Below are 17,500 nucleotides of genomic sequence, written 5' to 3'. Positions count from 1 at the left end.
AACTGGAGCGAAGTGACTTCCTGAGTAGCGATGCCATTTAGGTGGACGTCTCCCCTGGGCGCTAATGGGACTGAGGGCATGTGGGGCAGGAGGCCCACAGATCTGCTCTTCTCCCACCTGGTTGCCCTGCACCAGCCTGGTGGTGCCAGCCACCAAGGCCGCAGAACTCCCAGGCTTCCATGATCCCTGAGGGAGGCAGTAGGGAGCTATAGCCACACACCTATTATTATCTGGATTATCTGCTTTGATCAGTTTTTGGCTGCTTCTGGCGTAAACCAAAGGAAAAGCCGCCCTGAATGGAGCCCAGGGCGTGGTTCTTGTCCACACAGACCTGGCTCCGGGCTCAGGCCCAGCACGCCTACCGCGAGGGTGGGGGTCCGCGTGAGATGAAATTGTGTGAGAAACTCCTGCCATAGAGCGGGTCCCCGGTGTGTGGCACTTCATCCGGAAGTTTTGTCCCGCCAGTCTGAAAACCACTCTTGTCCCTGGGAACGTCCCTCGCAATCAACGTCTGTCAGAGTCAAGGACCTAGCCCAGAAGCAAAAGGCCCGTCCGCCCACAACTGGCGCGGCCTCCAGTCACTGGCTGTCAGTTGTGAGAACCCGCAGGGCCAGCCTCCCACTCAGGTTGGTGAATTCAATCCTGCTTTGAAGTGGGCACCACACCTCAATGCTCTGTAATCGGGACTACTGGACCCATTATTGAGATGATGGAATTAAGGCCCAGGTGACGTGAATGGATCCAAACCCAGGAGTCTCTGTCCAGGAAGGCCCTGCTTGTCCCCTTCTGTCACATTCTCTCTCGTGGCCACTGGCTGCCACTCAGACCTGCATCTCCACTGTCGCTCAGAGGACAAGGGTGACACTTGCCTCACTGGGCTAGCAGAAGGTGCTAGGAAACGCCCCACCTGTGCCAGTCTTCCTGCAGAGTGGCTCAGGGAGGCAGGTCACATCTCCCAGGATGGAGCAGGGCCCCAGTGAAACATGCTTTTTTAAGCATCTCAGGTGATTCTGAGGCTCTGCGAGGTTTGGGGAGCCCTGAAGCACCCCCATCCCCACCCAGCCCCCCCCCCCCCCCACACACACACACACTATAGAGTAGTGGTACTGATTTCTACCAAAGTAGCCAGTTGTGGTGTTCTGAGAACACATCACCAGTGGGCTCAGGGGTCATGCCTGCTCCAATGGCTTCTGCGGAAGTCCATATACAACCCGGGGAGGATTCACAGGGTGTCATTTGGGAACAAACGAGGAGCAGGGCAGGGCACCCAGTCTTTCCCTCTCCTCGGTGAGGCATCCACAGCTCCCCTGAGGTACTTCTTACCTCCAATCTGCCTCTGGCGACAGACTTACCCGTGAATCCCACTGCCATCTCTCAGGTGCCGGATCACGAATCTTCTTGGAGCCACATTTTCTTCATCTAGAAAATGGGCTGATAGAGTAAAGAACCTCACAATGCCGGCAGACAAAACTTCCTGGCAGCCCAGAGGCCTTTCCTAATGCATATCCTCACCCTTGATACTTCCTTCCCCATTATCCGGACAGGTCCTGGCCTAGAGCCACAGAAGGCTGTTCCCCACCTTGGCCAGGCTCCATTAAGTGGGAAGTTACTGCAAATGCAAGTAAGTGTAGGTTGTCTCAGGATGTTCTCCCTACACAAGAGTAATTCCAAAAGCCAAAAGCCTGGGAACCAGTGTTGAAGATCAATAAGGGACTTGCTCTGCCACTATATGCCTCAGTTTCTTCATCAATAAAATGAGGCTGAGCAGAAGGGCATTGTCTGGGATAAATAGGAAGGAAAGCCGTAGGAGGGGAAAGAGAAGGCACCGGAAATGCCTGCCTTGATGTGAGTCAGGCTGGGAAGTTGTGAGGGGGTGGTTTAAGTAGCCAGATGATTAAAGGTGTTGAAAATTAAATTACAGGTGTTTGGAGTTGAGGACAGGGCAGGAAGAATAACCAGCAGAGGCAGGCTTTAGCAGAGCTCTGCCTTTGGGGCCTGGGTCAAGGCAAGACAACGCCTCTGCCCTTGGCAGCTCCCAAGGAAGAGATCAGAATGTTTCCTCTCTTAGTTATTTATTTGTGTGATTCTGCATGACTTCTCTTTTGAAAGAACATGGGGTAGCTAAGAACAGACCAGAAAATAAGCAAAGCTCCCTCAGGAGTCTAGAGTTGAAAGACAGCTCAGGTGCCATCTTCGCCTCGAAAGATCTGTAAACCACAAACTGCAGGGCAACAGAGGTGCCCTGGGATGCCCTCTCTGCCTTCATCCAGAGAATCCGCCCCCTGCTTTGCAACACCACCCCCACCACTGCCCCGCCTTGGATACAACTCAACCCTTGGAAGGCCAGGAATTGGTCAACTGACAGCTTTTCCTTTTCTTTTTTTTTTTTTTTTGTAATTTTCTTTATAGTTTTTTTTTTTTTTTTTGAGAGAGAGAGCAAGCATGAGGGAGGGAGGGGCAGAATGAGAGAGAGGGAGAGAGAGAATCCCAAGCAGGCTCTGCACTGTCAGCGTGGAGCCCAACGTGGGGCTCAAACTCACGAACAACGAGATCATGACCTGAGCCGAAATCAAGAGTCGAACACTTAACCTACTGAGCCACCCAGGTGCCCCAACCGATAGCTTTTTCTGAATGTTTTATGATTTGGGGTGAGTATCCTTGCTAAGTATGTAGCTGTAAAGTCCGATAAAGTCTTTCCAGGGAAATTGGTGAGAAAGCAAGCATGTGGCACGGCACTGTGGGGAGGGGTAATCTCTGGGGCCCTTGACCCTGGCTGCTGGCCCCGGGCTGTCACCACCACTTGGATCTGCCAGCCACAGTGGGGCATGCAGCTGAGTACTGGGAGAGCTCCAGGCCTTTGAGAGTCTCCCTCCCCCCGCGCCCCAGCATCCCACTTCGACAAAGACATTCTTGCCCTTGGGGGAAAAGAAGTTTTTTTTTTAAATTCTGGCATCCAGAATTATGGGAGAATAAATTTCTATTGTTTTAAGCTACCTAGTTTATGTGATTTGTTGCAGGAACCCCAGGAAACTAATGTGCCTGCCCACTCTGTGTGGCTGCCTGTGGGCTGGTTCCCTCCACCGGCAGCCCTCTAGAAGTAAGACCCTGAAGGTCTTTGTCAAGTGCAAATGTGACACCATTACCTGGAGGACTCTCTTGCGAACACTCGGTTGGGTTCATCTGTGTTAGAGATCCAGGGCCTTAAAGCATGGGGGTTAGCAGTTTTATCATGAACAGGTAGAGCTTCAGTTGCTGCCCAGGTGACCACACTGAGAATTCACCCACCAGCCCCAGAGCATCGCCACTGAGTAGGAGAGGTGCCGAAAGAAAAGGAGGACTGCAAAGTGGGAGGGGTTTTGGAGAGGTGATTACCCCACCCTTAACACGGTTTTGCCTCAGTGCGGCCCTGCCAGTACATCAGGTAATATGTTGAGGAGGAAGGAGCCTGGGCTTTTCAGACAGATTTGAATTTGAATCGCGGTATGACCACTTTTGTTCTTTGAGCAAGTTTCTTATCTTCTCCGAGCCTGAGATAGTTTGTGTATAAAATAGGATGATCTTGGGGCACCTGGGTGGTTCAGTCGATTAAGCCTCTGACTTCGGCTCAGGTCATGGTCTCAGGGTTCATGAGTTTGAACCCCATGTCAGGTTCTGTGCTGACAGCTCAGAGCCTGGAACCTGCTTCAGATTCTGTGTCTCCCTCTCTCTCTGTCCCTCCCCTGCTCACTCTCTGTCTCTCAAAAATAAATAAATGTTGGGGAAAAAATGTAAATTGCCTCATCTCTACGAGCGAGGATTGAATAAATGCCTAATACACAAAAGAAAAATTAATACATGATAGCTATCATTGGTCAACAGAAGAGTTTTGAATAAATAAACAATGAATTCATCTTTTTTTAGGGTTTTAGGATTTGAGAGGTTCTGACTGAAGTAGCCTACTCTTCCCAGTCTTAAATTGTGTATCTTTTGTGTTCATGTGTAGTTGGACCAGCATCCCTTCTTTTGAGGAAATACCTCTGCTCCACTATTCCTGAGGAATTAGCTCAATAGAACCCTAGAATATAGCACAGATACTTTTTCCTAAGGATCCCAGCACGAAAATTCTAGGCAAGAATGATTTCTTGGGCTACCTGACCATGAGTGGACCAATCCCATAGCCAGGAGCATGAAGCACCTTGATTGGCCAGGTCTCAATGGAAAGTTCCCCCATCCTTGGGAATCTCTAGCCGTAGAGATTCCCAATCATAAGCTTGAGCTGCCAGCAGCGTGTTAGAAATTATTTACCATAGCAAAAACTAAAGTTAATATTCAAAGAGAAGCAGGGGCAAAAGAGAGGTAGAAGGAAACACAAAGCTCTGCAATATCATCTGGGTTCTGTATTCAGCTGTCAAGATGCCAGATTTACCCCTGAGCTATTCAGAAATGTGAGCCATACATTCCCTTTTTCATACTGATATAGCTGGCTTCTTGTTACGTTCAACACAAAAGGTGTAAAATAGTATCCTTAACTCTTTTTCCTGAGTTGACCTGCCCGGTGGATGTATTAGTCAACTTTTTGTCATTGTAATGCTCTGTAACAAAGGGTTCCCAAAACTCTGTCTTATAAAAATAAGCAAATACTTCTCACTCATGGGTCTGCTGTTCAGCTTTGACCCTGATGGGCTTCCCTGAGATCAGCTGAGCCTGAATCAGGTTGAGGTTTGGGTTTGGGTATGGTCCATGTATCTCCTTATTCTTGAACTAGCAGGTATCTGGGAGTGTGTTCTTCTCCTAGATTGTAGAAAGTTCAAGAGGCTGAACCAAGGTATGCAAGCACATTCAAAGATTCTGCCTGGGTCATAGCTGCTCACATTTCATTAATCAAAACAAGTCTCATGGCCAAGTCCAAAGGCAACAGGGCAGGAATGTTCACTCTGCTTACTCCAATGGGAGGCACTACAGAGTTTCCTGGCAGAGAACGTGGATATTTAATTCTGTTATAGGGAGGAAGAAAAAAAAATGGGAACAGTAAGCTGGAAAAGAGAATAGGTTTGAAATCTGGGAAGTTGTAGGTCACAAACGTACTCCACCACTAATGTACTTGACCAAAGGACATTCTCCTGGGTCCACAAAGGTCATCCTCTCCAACCAAGTACCTAATTTTAGAAGAATACACAGGGAGTGATGAGAGAGAAAAAGGATATACAAGCAGACATGATAGAGGGAGCTCCAGCAGCCATATAGGACCATGAGGAAATCTCGAGAATGGAAACAGAGAAGGATCCCGATTCCCGATGAGTGATGATTCTGAAGAAGTATTGGATCATCCTTGGGCTGCTCACCTGAAGACTTCCTTCTGTCAAAGAATAATCCCTTGTGTATTTACGTCACCTTTTTTTCAGGGTACTATTACTCACAGCCAAATACAATTCCTAAGTGATACAGGTACCGTGAACAGTCAGGACTATGTCCACATAAAGTAAGTATGGTAATATTACAGTGTATGGGAACCAGGATTCTGGATCAGAAACTAATGCATTTATTATCTGTGGGTCTCAAAAATTTGATGTTCCAGGAGTAGTAAAAGAATAGAGACACCTGACTGGCTCAATCAGTAGAGCATGCAACCTCTGATCTCAGGGTCATGAGTTCAAGCACCATGTTGGATGTGGAGCCCACTTAAAAACGTATATATTATATATGAAATATATATACTAAATTATAACTATATATGTATATGTATACATATATGTATATATATGTATATAAAGAATAGAATACGAATCTAGGGGATTCTTTTGAGTAAAAATGATCTTTCAAATTTGGGTGGTAAGAACATATTCCAGTATGTGATATATTAGTCTCTGCACGTCTCTATATGTTTTACGTATTTTTTTTTTAATAGTGGGAGGAAGGGGCGCCTGGGTGGCGCAGTCGGTTAAGCATCCGACTTCAGCCAGGTCACGATCTCGCGGTCCGTGAGTTCGAGCCCCGCGTCAGGCTCTGGGCTGATGGCTCAGAGCCTGGAGCCTGTTTCCGATTCTGTGTCTCCCTCTCTCTCTGCCCCTCGCCCGTTCATGCTCTGTCTCTCTCTGTCCCAAAAATAAATAAAACGTTGAAAAAAAAATTTAAAAATAGTGGGAGGAAAAGAAATTACTTTAGTACTCCCTCAGGTCAAGTGGACCTAAAGAAAAATCCCTCCAAGCCTCCCCCAGTGGTGAGGGAAATGGTTTGCTTTACACTATCATGGCCAAGTGGATGATGGCTCCCAGCCCTCTGTATCCTTCATGGATAGAATTACAGGGGCTCCTGGGTGGCTCTGTCAGCTAAGCATCCGACTTTGGCTCAGGTCATGATCTCACAGTTCATGAGTTCGAGCCCCACATCAGGCTCTGAGCTGACAGCAGAGCCTGCTTCGGACTCTGTGTCTGCCTTCTCCCGCTCATGCTCTGTCTCTCAAAAATAAGTAAACATTTTAAAAAATTAAAAAAAGAGAAAGAAGAGAATTACATACCCCTGCAACTTTGCTGCCTCACCTTGAAGACCCTCCCACTAAAATGGCCAGAATTTTCATCTCCACTCCATTGACACGAGGTGTGGTCATGAGACTCGCTTTGGCCAATGAAATGTGATCAGACACAAGGCAAGCAAGAGCTCTAAATGGGCCTCCTTGGCTTGCTTTGCCCTCATATGCTTCGCCATCTGCCATGAGAAGAATATTCCTGAGGAGCCGCTGTCCCAGGGGGATGAGAGACAGATCACACCTAACTTAACCCACAGCCTAAAGTTAAGCCCGGTTGGTCGCAGAGAAACCCGACTGAGCCACCATCAGCTGAAGACCTGTGAGCTACTACCCACTGATGATAAATGTCGTCAGATCTCGGGTGGGGGGGGGGTGTTGGTTATGCAGCATTATTGTAGCAGATGTTTACAGAGGACATTTGGTGTTTGGGCCCAGCCAGCATCCCTTCCCTCTCTCATTTGAGCGACTGCCGAAAGTGGTTCTGGTAGGCTGCCAACCACAGTACCTCGTCCCAGAAGTGGACATGTCTGAGTCCATTCAAGATAGCAGGAAGGGGGAGGAAAGGACAAAAGGACACCCACTCTCCTCTAACCATCTACGGTAGGCAGAATAATGAGACCCCAAGGATGTCCATGTTCTGATCCCCAGAACCTATGAATATGTTAGGTTACATGGCAAAGAGCAATTAAGGTTGCAAATGGAATAAGAGTGCTAATTAGCTGACCTTAAAATAGAGAGAGGATCCTGGGTTATCCAGCTGGGCCCAATGGGTCCTTAAATGTGGAAGAAACAGAGAGAACAATCAATATCACAGTGACGTAGTATCACTGGCTTTAAAGATGGAAGGCGTCATGAGCCAAGGCATGCAGCAGCTTCTAGAAACTGAAAAAGACAAAGAATGAGAGCCTCCCCTACAGCCCCCGGAAGACATACAGACCCCCTGATACCTTGACTTTAGCCTAGTGAGATCCGTGTCAGACTTCTGACCTCCAGAACCGTACAATAAATTTGTGTTGCTTTAAGCTACTAAATATGTAATACATTATTAAGCAACAGGAGATCAGGCAGGATTACAGGAAACAAATACAGGATCTGTCCCTAAAGAACCACATATGTCTCTGCCTATATCTCATTGACCAGAATTTAGCCACGTAGCTTTGCCTAGCTATAAGGCTGGGCACCTGGCCAACCCAAATAGAACTAGGTGTCATGAAAAGGGGAAGGGGAGAATGTACAGGTGGCAACCTTCGTCACAGAATTCCACTCCTTGGACCACAGTGATTACCGGGCGTGGACATGACTCAACAGACTAGGTCTGACCTCAGACTTCATTTGGACACTGAAAGAAAACACTTTTCTTTTTCTTTTTCTTTTTTAACGTTTATTTATTATTGAGAGACAGAGAGACACAGAGCATGAGCAGGGAAGGGGCAGAGAGTGGGGGAGACACAGAATCCGAAGCAGGTTCCAGGCTCTGAGCTGTCAGCACAGAGCCCAATGCGGGGCTTGAACTCACAGACCGTGAGATCATGACCTGAGCCGAAGTCGGATGCTCAACCGACTGAGCTACACAGGTGCCCCAGAAAACACTTTTCTGTTAGTGTGTAACAAGTCACCCCCAAAATTAGTGGCTACAAATAATGACAATATGTCATTCTCATGACAACAATATGTCATTCTCATTCTCCTCATTCTGGACTTGACTGGGCTCCACGGGATGGCTGTCGTTCAGAATGGCTCACCTGGTTTTCCATGGTGGGCATGGAGTCCTCTGAGAGCCTCCTCACTCAGGCTCGCACCCGGTGCCTGATGCTGGCTGTCAGCCAGCACCCCTACCCAGCGATCTCCACGTGGAGTTGGCTTCCTCATAGCACGAGTTCCCAAAGTGAGTGTCCCAAGGGACGCTGGCAGAATCTCTACGACCTCGCCTCCAGAGTCACACAGCATCCCCTCTGCCATCATCATAAGCTCACCCAATTTCAAGGAGAACACAAGCCCCATTTCTTAATGGAAGAAGTGTCAAAGTCCCATCGTTGGAAGACACGGTTGCAGCCATTAGCAGGAGTAGAACCTGCCAGAGATTCATGACCTTAACACATGAGGCCTCCATCAAGCTGTCCTTCCTAGATAACTGAACCATTACATCCCCTTTTTGCTTGAGCTAGTTTGATGTGGGTTTCTGTCACTTCCTGGCTACAACAATATAATGCACAGCTCACAAGGCTGCTCTAAGGATTAGACGACTGACAATGCTTGCAAACTTCACATCACGAAGCAAACTCTAGGGACTCTCTAAGTGAAAGTTACTTCCCTTCCCTGCCAGTGACCCTTCACTTCCTCTGCGGATGGTAGGAATTTGCAGCTAATGCCATCCATGTGGCAAGACAGCAATGGCAGCAACCTTTGCCACTATGGACAGTTCCTTGCTTGCAATTATACTCTTGGGAATTTTGTAACGCATTTGCTCCAGCCCAATGCAGACCAAGTTCTGTTCGTCAGTGGTAATCTTTGTTCCTTCTACCCACTGACTTAACATTTCCATCAAAATGAGCCTAAATGGAGACCGGCACTGTCTTCATATTATAAGCAAAATATTCTGCAAATGATTTTAAGAGTTTTTAAACAAACCTTTCAAGGTACAGTCTCCTTAAATGCATCATATTATGAATCCCCGGTAGACCTCTCTTTCATGTCCCAGTTTCAGACTGCTGCCTTTAAAATTCCTTTTCTGGGGTGCCTGGATGGCTCAGTAGGTTAAACATATGACTTCAGTTTGGGTCATGATCTCACAGTTTGTTGGTTCGAGTCCTGCATCGGGCTCTGTGCTGACAGCTCAGAGCCTGGAGCCTGCTTTGGATTCTGTGTCTCCCTCTCTCTCTGCCCCTTCCCCACTTGCACTCTGTCTCTCAAAAATAAACATTTTAAAAAATAATAATAAAATAAAATAAAATTCCATTTCTAATTTGAAAACAGTGTGCATGTATTACAGATAACTTGGAAAATACCAGAAACTATAAAAAGGAGAACAAATAATCTCTCATAATCTTTTAACATATCATGAGGATCACATCATGTATAAAGTTCTATAACCTCATTTCTCTCCTGTAAGAGAATATCATGAAAGTGGCTACAATTAACAACTCAGGAAACAACAGATGCTGTCGAGGATGCGGAGAAACGGGAACCCTCTTGCACTATTGGTGGGAACGCAAACTGGTGCAGCCGCTCTGGAAAACAGTGTGGAGGTTCCTTAAAAAATTAAAAATAGGAGCACCTGGGTGGCTTAGTCGGTTAAGCCTCTGACTTTGGCTCAGGGCATGATCTCGCGATTCGTGGGTTCGAGCCCCGTGTTGGGCTCTGTGCTGACAGCTTGCTCAGAGCCTGGTACCTGCTTCAGATTCTGTGTCTCCCTCTCTCTCTGCCCCTCCCCTGCTTGCACTCTGTCTCTCTCTCACTCTCAAAAATAAATAAACATTAAAAAAAAATTAAAACCAGAACTACCCTATGACCTAGCAATAGCACTGCTAGGAATCTATCCAAGGGATACAGGAGTACTGATGCATAGGGGCACTTGTACCCCAGTGTTTATAGCAGCACTTTCAACAATAGCCCAATTATGGAAAGAGTCTAAATGTCCATCAACTGATGAATGGATAAAGAAGATGTGGCTAATATATACAACGGAATACTACTTGGCAATGAGAAAGAATGAAATCCTGCCATTTGCAGCAACATGCTTGGAACTGGAAGGTATTATGCTGAGTGAAATAAGTCAGAGAAAGACAAGATATTATATGCTTTCTCTCACATGTGGATCTTGAGAAACTTAACAGAAGACCATGGTGGGGGGGGGGAGGGGAAAAATAGTTACAAATAGGGAGGGAGGGAGGCAATCCATAAGAGACTCTTAAATACAGAGAACAAACTGAGGGTTGATGAGGGTGATGGGGGAGAGGGGGAAATGGGTGACGGGCATTGAGGAGGGCACCTGTTGGGATGAGCACTGGATGTTGTGTGTAAGCAATGAACCACGGGAATCTACCCCCAAAACCAAGAGCACATTTGGCACACTGTATGTTAGCCAATTGGACAATAAATTATATTTTTAAAAAAAGAGTATGTCATGAAAAATGTCTGCATAGTATTTCTAACATATTGTTGAACTGTCATTTAATTAGTACCCTGATAGGTAATATCCCATTTTTGCTATTATTATAACTTATAAAATATCTTCATATTTAGATCCTTAAAAAATTTTTGATTTTTCACTTATATATAGGTACATCCTTGGTTATAACTTATTGATTCAGAATATAGAATCTTTTTATACATATATAAATTATGTCCATAAGAAGCTCTTTTTTTCAATATATGAAATTTATTGTCAAATTGGTTTCCATACAACACCCAGTGCTCATCCCAAAAGGTGCCCTCCTCAATACCCATCACCCCCCCATCAACCCTCAGTTTGTTCTCAGTTTTTAAGAGTCTCTTATGCTTTCGCTCTCTCCCACTCTAACCTCTTTTTTTTTTTCCTTCCCCTCCCCATGGGTTTCTGTTAAGTTTCTCAGGATCCACATAAGAGTGAAAACATATGGTATCTGTCTTTCTCTGTATGGCTTATTTCACTTAGCATAACACTCTCCAGTTCCATCCATGTTGCTACAAAGGGCCATATTTCGTTCTTTCTCATTGCCATGTAGTACTCCATTGTGTATATAAACCACAATTTCTTTATCCATTCATCAGTTGATGGACATTTAGGCTCTTTCCATAATTTGGCTATTGTTGAGAGTGCTGCTATAAACATTGGGGTACAAGTGCCCCTATTCACCAGTACTCCTGTATCCCTTGGGTACATAAGAAGCTCTTACTGGCATGGCACCTGGGTGGCTCAGTCAGTTAAGCCTCTAACTCTTGAGTTTGGGTCCAGTCATGGGTCCGGTTTGTGGGATCAAGACCAGTTGGGCTCTGCAGTAACAGCATGGAGCCTGCTTGGGATTCTCTCTCTCCCTCTCTCTCTGCCCCTCCCTGGCTTGCATGCATGCTGTCTCTCTCATTCTCTCACAAAAGAAATAAGTAAATAAACTTTAAAAAAAAGCTCTTAATACTAATGTATAAAAGGGCCCTTCATCATTACATCCTTGCCAGCCTTGAGTATTAACATTTTATTTTTTTCCCCAAAGTTTTTATTTATTTAAGTAATCTCTACACCCAACATGGGGTTCGAACTCACGACCCCCCAAGATCAAGAGTTGCATGCTCTTCTGACTGAGCCAGCCAGGTGCCCAGAGTATTATCGTTTTTAAAATTATAATTTGGAGGGTAAAAAATGGTTTCTTGCAATTGGAGGCTCTGTCTCAGTCCCAGCTCCGCTCTCCAAAGTCTAATTCTGCTGGAGGGAGCAGAAGGCCAAGGGTTTTCCATTAACCAAGGTGGTGTGCCTGAAAGGGTTAACCAGGGAGGCCCTGCCACTCACAGCGGGTGTTCTTTGGGCATCACTGCCTTGATAGAGTCACCCTTCTGAATGGAGCCATCAAGACTCAAATGCTCACACAGGAATCTGAGCTCCTGCATGGACAGAGGGAAACGTGTCAGGGGCTCTTAGGCAGGAAACCCTTTTCCAGCGCAGATGGGACCCACGGACGGAGGGAAGGTCTGCAGTAGCTGGTGACAGGGAGCGAGAAAAGCTGGCCTCTTTTCAACTTTAAGGGACTTTGAGGGTGTTCAACTTACTATTTATTTCTCTCCATTTTGTTAGGGAACCTTTCCAACGCACAGAAAAGTTGAAAGACTTTCCCAGTGAACACTATGTCTCTACTACCTAGACTTTTAGCACAGCATTTTACTCCAGTTGCTTTATCATCTAGCAATTCATCCACTCCTTTATCCAGCAACCTGAATTCTTCCATTTTTTTTTTTAAGTAGGCTTCACAGCCAACATGAGCCCAATGCCGGACTTGAACTCATCACCCTGAGATCGAGGCCTGAGCTGAGCTAAGATCCGCCCAGGCACCTCTTACCTGAATTCTTTTCCATGCATTTCAGAGTAAGTCGCAGATGTTAGTATGCTTCCCCCTAAATACTTAAACAGGTATGTACTTGAGTACTTGAGTACTTGAACATTTGTTTACAATTTTATTGTGTCTTTGGGGTAAAATTTATCTCCAATAAAATGCAAGCATCTTAAATATACCACTGGATAGCTTTTAACAAATGCATTTACTTGTGCAACCCAGATCCCTATCAAAATATAGAGCACTACTATAATCCAGAAAGTTCCATCATGCCCCTTCCCAGGCGATATCTTTCACCATGCTCCCGGAGGCAAACGCTGCTCTCATTTTTTTCTATCCTAGATTAGTTTTACCTGTTCTACAAGTTCATATAGGTGAATTCATACATTTGTATTGTTTATGGGAGGTTTTTTTTCACCTCATCTAAGGACACTTTGTCATGTAGGAAAAAAACTAGCAAGCTATAGGGCTTACTGGGAATCTAGTTTTCACGTGTAACCAGGGAAAAAAACGTTTTCCTTTAAATAGAATTTAAAACAACAGTGGAAAATGCCATTGAGAGAGTCCAAAGGCAAGTCACAGAGAGGGAAAAAAAGGCTTGCAAAATGTCTATCCTACAAAATACTCATATCCAGAATATGTAAAGAACTCCCACAAATCAATAATAAAAAGACAGATAATACAAAGGAAAAAAGAGCAAAGCACTTGAACTTCTCAAAAGAGGCTATGCAAATGGCCAGTAAACACATGACAAGGTGCTCAACCTTGCTAGTCATCAGGGCAATTTGAAACCACAATATGACACAAGTATGCAGCCACCAGAATAGCAAAAAGGAAAAAGACAAATAAATGTCAAGAGTTGGCAAGGATATAAAGCAATCAGAACTCTCATACACTGTTGATATTCTAGTAGCACAAATATTTCAGCTCAAATATCTTACGAATTGGTTGATAGTATCTACTAACGTGAAACATGTCTATACCGTAGGGCCCAGTAAGTCATTTCCAGGGTATTCGAAATGAAATGCATCACCAAAACACTTGCACAAAAATGTCCATAACAACACTATTCACAATAGCCCCAAACTGAAAATAACCCACAGGTCCATCAACACGAGAACAGATAAGTAATACGGAGTAATATACAGTAATGAATGGACAAACTACTCACACAACAATTCAGATAAATCTCATAAATATTGCAGTAAGTGGGGTAAAAGACAAAACATAACATAGATGTATGTTACATCCTTACTAAAAAAATAGCAAATCAAATCCAGCAATATATAAAAAGAATAAAACGTGATTTATGATAGGAACACAAGGTTGGCCCAACATTCAGAAACGAATCACTGCAATTTGCCATGTTGAAAGACTCAAAAAACAAAATGTGATCACCTCAAGACACAGAAAAAGCATTTAACAGATGGCATCCCCCATCTATAATACAAACTCTGAACAAACTAAGACCAGAAAGAATTTTCTCCAACTTGATGAAAGGCATAGATAATAAAACTCGAGCTAACATCATACTCAAAGGAAAAAGACTGAAAGCCTTCCCTCTGAGAACAGGGACAAGGTAGAGATGTTCACTCTTACCACTTCTATTCAACAGTCACTGGGGCTTCTAGCAAGACCACATGGTAAGGAAAAAGAAATAAAAGGCATTTAGATTGGAAAGAAAGAAGTAAAACAATCTTTATTTACAGGTGATACGATTATATCCAAAGAAAAACCTAAGGAATCTATCAAAATCTACAAGAAGTAGATTTGTATCTACTTGTATACAATGATACCTTGTATCATAGGATACCTTGTATCATAGGATACAAGATCGATGTTAAAAAATCAGTTCTGGGATGCCTGGGTGGCTCAGTCAGTTAAGTGTCCAACTTTAGCTCAAGTAATGATCTCACGGTGAGTTCAAGCCCCGCGTTGGGCTCTGCACTGATCGCCCAGAGCCTGGAGCCTGATTAGAATTCTGTATCTCCCTCTCTCTCTCTGCCCTTCTCCACTCATGCTCTGTCTCTCTCTCTCTCTCAAAAATAAATAAACATTAAAATTTTTTAAAAATAAAAAATCACTTCTGTTTCTATGTATTAGCAATGAGCAACTGAAAATCAAAAGTAAAAAAAAAAATTTTTTTTTACAGTAACATCCAAAAACGTGAAATACTTATAGGTGAATTTAACAAAATATTTGCAAGACTTGTGCAATGAAAACCTCAAAGCATTGCTAGGCAAATTCAAGAACACTTAAAGAGGTATACAATCCTAATGGATCAGAAAACTCAACGTTAGACTGTCAGTTCTTCCCAAATGCATCTGTAGACTCAACACCATCCCACTCAAAATCTCAACAGGCTTTGCCAGCTGATTCTAACATTTACACGGAAATTCAAACCTTAGAGAAAAGTAAGTTAGAGAACTTTCACTACTTACTTTAAGACTTATTGTAGAGCTACAGTAGTGAGTGGTATTAGCATCAGGGTAGACACAGATAGCAATGGAAGAGAATAGAGTCCAACAATTGACCTACGATTATACGACCAATTAATTTTTTTTAATCTTTTTTCATTGAGATATAACTGACCTATAACATTATTATATCAGTTTCAGGTGTACCACATGATTTGGTATTTGTACAGACTGCAAAATGATAACCACAATAAGTCTAGTTAACATCCATCACTATGCAGTTACGAATTTTTTTTATTGCGATGAGAACTTTTAAGATTTACTCTTTTAGCACTTTTCAGTCAGGGGCGCCTGGGTGGCTCAGTCGGTTGAGCGTCCGACTTCGGCTCAGGTCATGATCTCGCGGTCCGTGAGTTCGAGCCCCACGTCGGGCTCCGTGCTGACAGCTCAGAGCCTAGAGCCTGTTTCAGTTTCTGTCTCCTTCTCTCTCTGACCCTCCCCCATTCATGCTCTGTCTCTCTCTTTCTGTCTCAAAAATAAGTAAACATTTAAAAAAAAATTTAGCACTTTTCAATTATACAATACTGTATTATTATAGTCACCATGATGTATATTACATCCCCTTATTTATTTTATGACTAGAAGCTTACCCTTTTTGACTCCCTTGACCCATTTCACCCGCCCACCATCCTCTGTTGCAACCAGCAACTTTCAAATATACAATACAGTATTATTTTTTTTCCCAACGTTTATTTATTTTTGGGACAGAGAGAGAGCATGAACGGGGGAGGGGCAGAGAGAGAGGGAGACACAGAATCGGAAACAGGCTCCAGGCTCTGAGCCATCAGCCCAGAGCCCGACGCGGGGCTCGAACTCACGGACCGTGAGATCGTGACCTGAGCTGAAGTCAGACGCCCAACCGACTGAGCCACCCAGGCGCCCCTTGAGTAATCTCAAAAAGCTTTCATAGTGACTGCAGCGATTTACATTCCCATCAACCGTGAACAAGGGCTCCTTTTCCTCCACATCCACACCAACACTTGTTATTTCTTGTCTTTGAATACCAGCCATTCTAACCGGTGTGACAAGCTATCTCATTGTGGATTTGATTTGCATTTCTCTGATTCGTGATGGTCAGCGCCTTTTCAGGTACCTGTTGCCCATTTGCATATCATCTTTGGAAGGCGTCCTTTCGGACCCTCTGCCGAACTGCCTGCCCAAGTAGCTGCACCATTTTCGCATTCCCAACAGCCATGAACGAGAGTTCCTTGGGTCCACACCCATGTGAGCACTTGGTATAGTCAGTGTTTGGATTTTAGCTGTTCTAACAGGTGTATAGTCATGTCTTGTTCTTTTAATTTGCAATCGCCTAATGACTTACGAAGTCGAGCATCTTTTCATATATTCACTTGCCATCTGCTTATCTTCTTTGATGAGGTGTCTTTGGAGCTCTTCTGCCCGCTTTTTAATTGGGCAAAATAGTGGGGGTAGTATTGGCATCAGTATGTTTATTTTCATATTGTTGAGTTGTAAGAGTTCTTTGTCTGGGTTGGATGCAAGTGCTTTATCAGACGTGTTTTTGCGAATATTTTCTGCTGGGTTGTGGCTTGTCTTTTCATTCTCTTTACAGTGTCTTTCACAAAGCAAGCATTTAAAATTTTCTTTTATGGGTTGGGCTTTTGGTATTGTAGCTAAAATGTCCTCACCAAAGCCATAGGTTTATGTCCTACATTGTCTTTTAAAAGTTTTATAATTTTGCATCTTACATTTAGGTCTATGATCCATTTCAAGTCAATCTTTATGAAAGGTGTAAGGTCAGTGTCTAGAATATATATGTATATATTCTATATATATTTCTATATTCTATATATATATTCTATATATATTTATATATATTCTATATAACCCATATATATATGTATATATTTTATTTTATTTTATTTTTTTGGCATGTGAATGTGCCATACTTCCAGCACCATTTGTTGAAAAAACTACCCTTTCTCCATCGAATTGCCTTTGTTCCTTTGTCAAAAATCAATGGACTATATTCATGTGGGTTTATTTCTGGGCTCTATTCTATTCCATTGTTCTCCGTGCCTAATCTGGCCCTAATACCACACTTTTTTAATTACTGGAGTTTTATTAGTCATTTGATTTTTGACAATGGCTCCAAAATAGTTCAGTGGGGGTAAGGCTATCCTTACCCTTCATTTGTTTTAACAAATGAAGCTGAAACAACTCATGTCCTTATGGGGAAAAAAAAATGAATAAATCTGTCCCGTATTTCATACCAGGTACAAAAAGCTAATTCAAAATGGATCTTAGACCCAAATATAAAAGATAAAGCTATAAGACTACTATAGGAGGGGCGCCTGGGTGGCTCAGTTGGGTAAGCATCCGACTTTGGCTCATGTCATGATCTCACGGTTTGTGAGTTTGAGCCCCATGTAGGGCTCTGTGCTGACAGCTCAGAGCCTGGAGCCTGCTTGCAATTTCTGTGTCTCCCTCTTTCTGGCCCTCCCCCGTTCATGCTCTGTCTCTCTCTCAAAAATAAATAAACATTA

At 43.9% G+C, this 17,500-nt stretch overlaps 1 protein-coding gene across 1 annotated transcript in view; it reads right to left on the bottom strand.

The window, feature by feature from the left end:
• The window catches only part of CC1H2orf76 (chromosome C1 C2orf76 homolog), a 76,912-nt gene extending 75,180 nt beyond the window's left edge, over window positions 1-1,732 (bottom strand). Inside the window, exons 1-2 of the mRNA XM_086718431.1 lie at window positions 1,580-1,732; window positions 1,324-1,431 (exon numbers count right to left, since the gene is read on the bottom strand). Of these exons, the coding sequence (XP_086574557.1) occupies window positions 1,324-1,371 (48 nt within the window). The 5' untranslated portion in view covers window positions 1,372-1,431; window positions 1,580-1,732. The remainder of the gene's footprint in view (window positions 1-1,323; window positions 1,432-1,579) is intronic.
• Window positions 1,733-17,500: the final 15,768 nt, after the last annotated feature.

The sequence above is a fragment of the Puma concolor genome, chromosome C1 (genome assembly GCF_028749965.1).
Source record: "Puma concolor isolate L17-30 chromosome C1, mPumCon1.1.hap2, whole genome shotgun sequence".
Lineage (NCBI taxonomy): Eukaryota > Metazoa > Chordata > Mammalia > Carnivora > Felidae > Puma > Puma concolor.
This window is presented reverse-complemented; position numbering and strand designations above follow the sequence as displayed.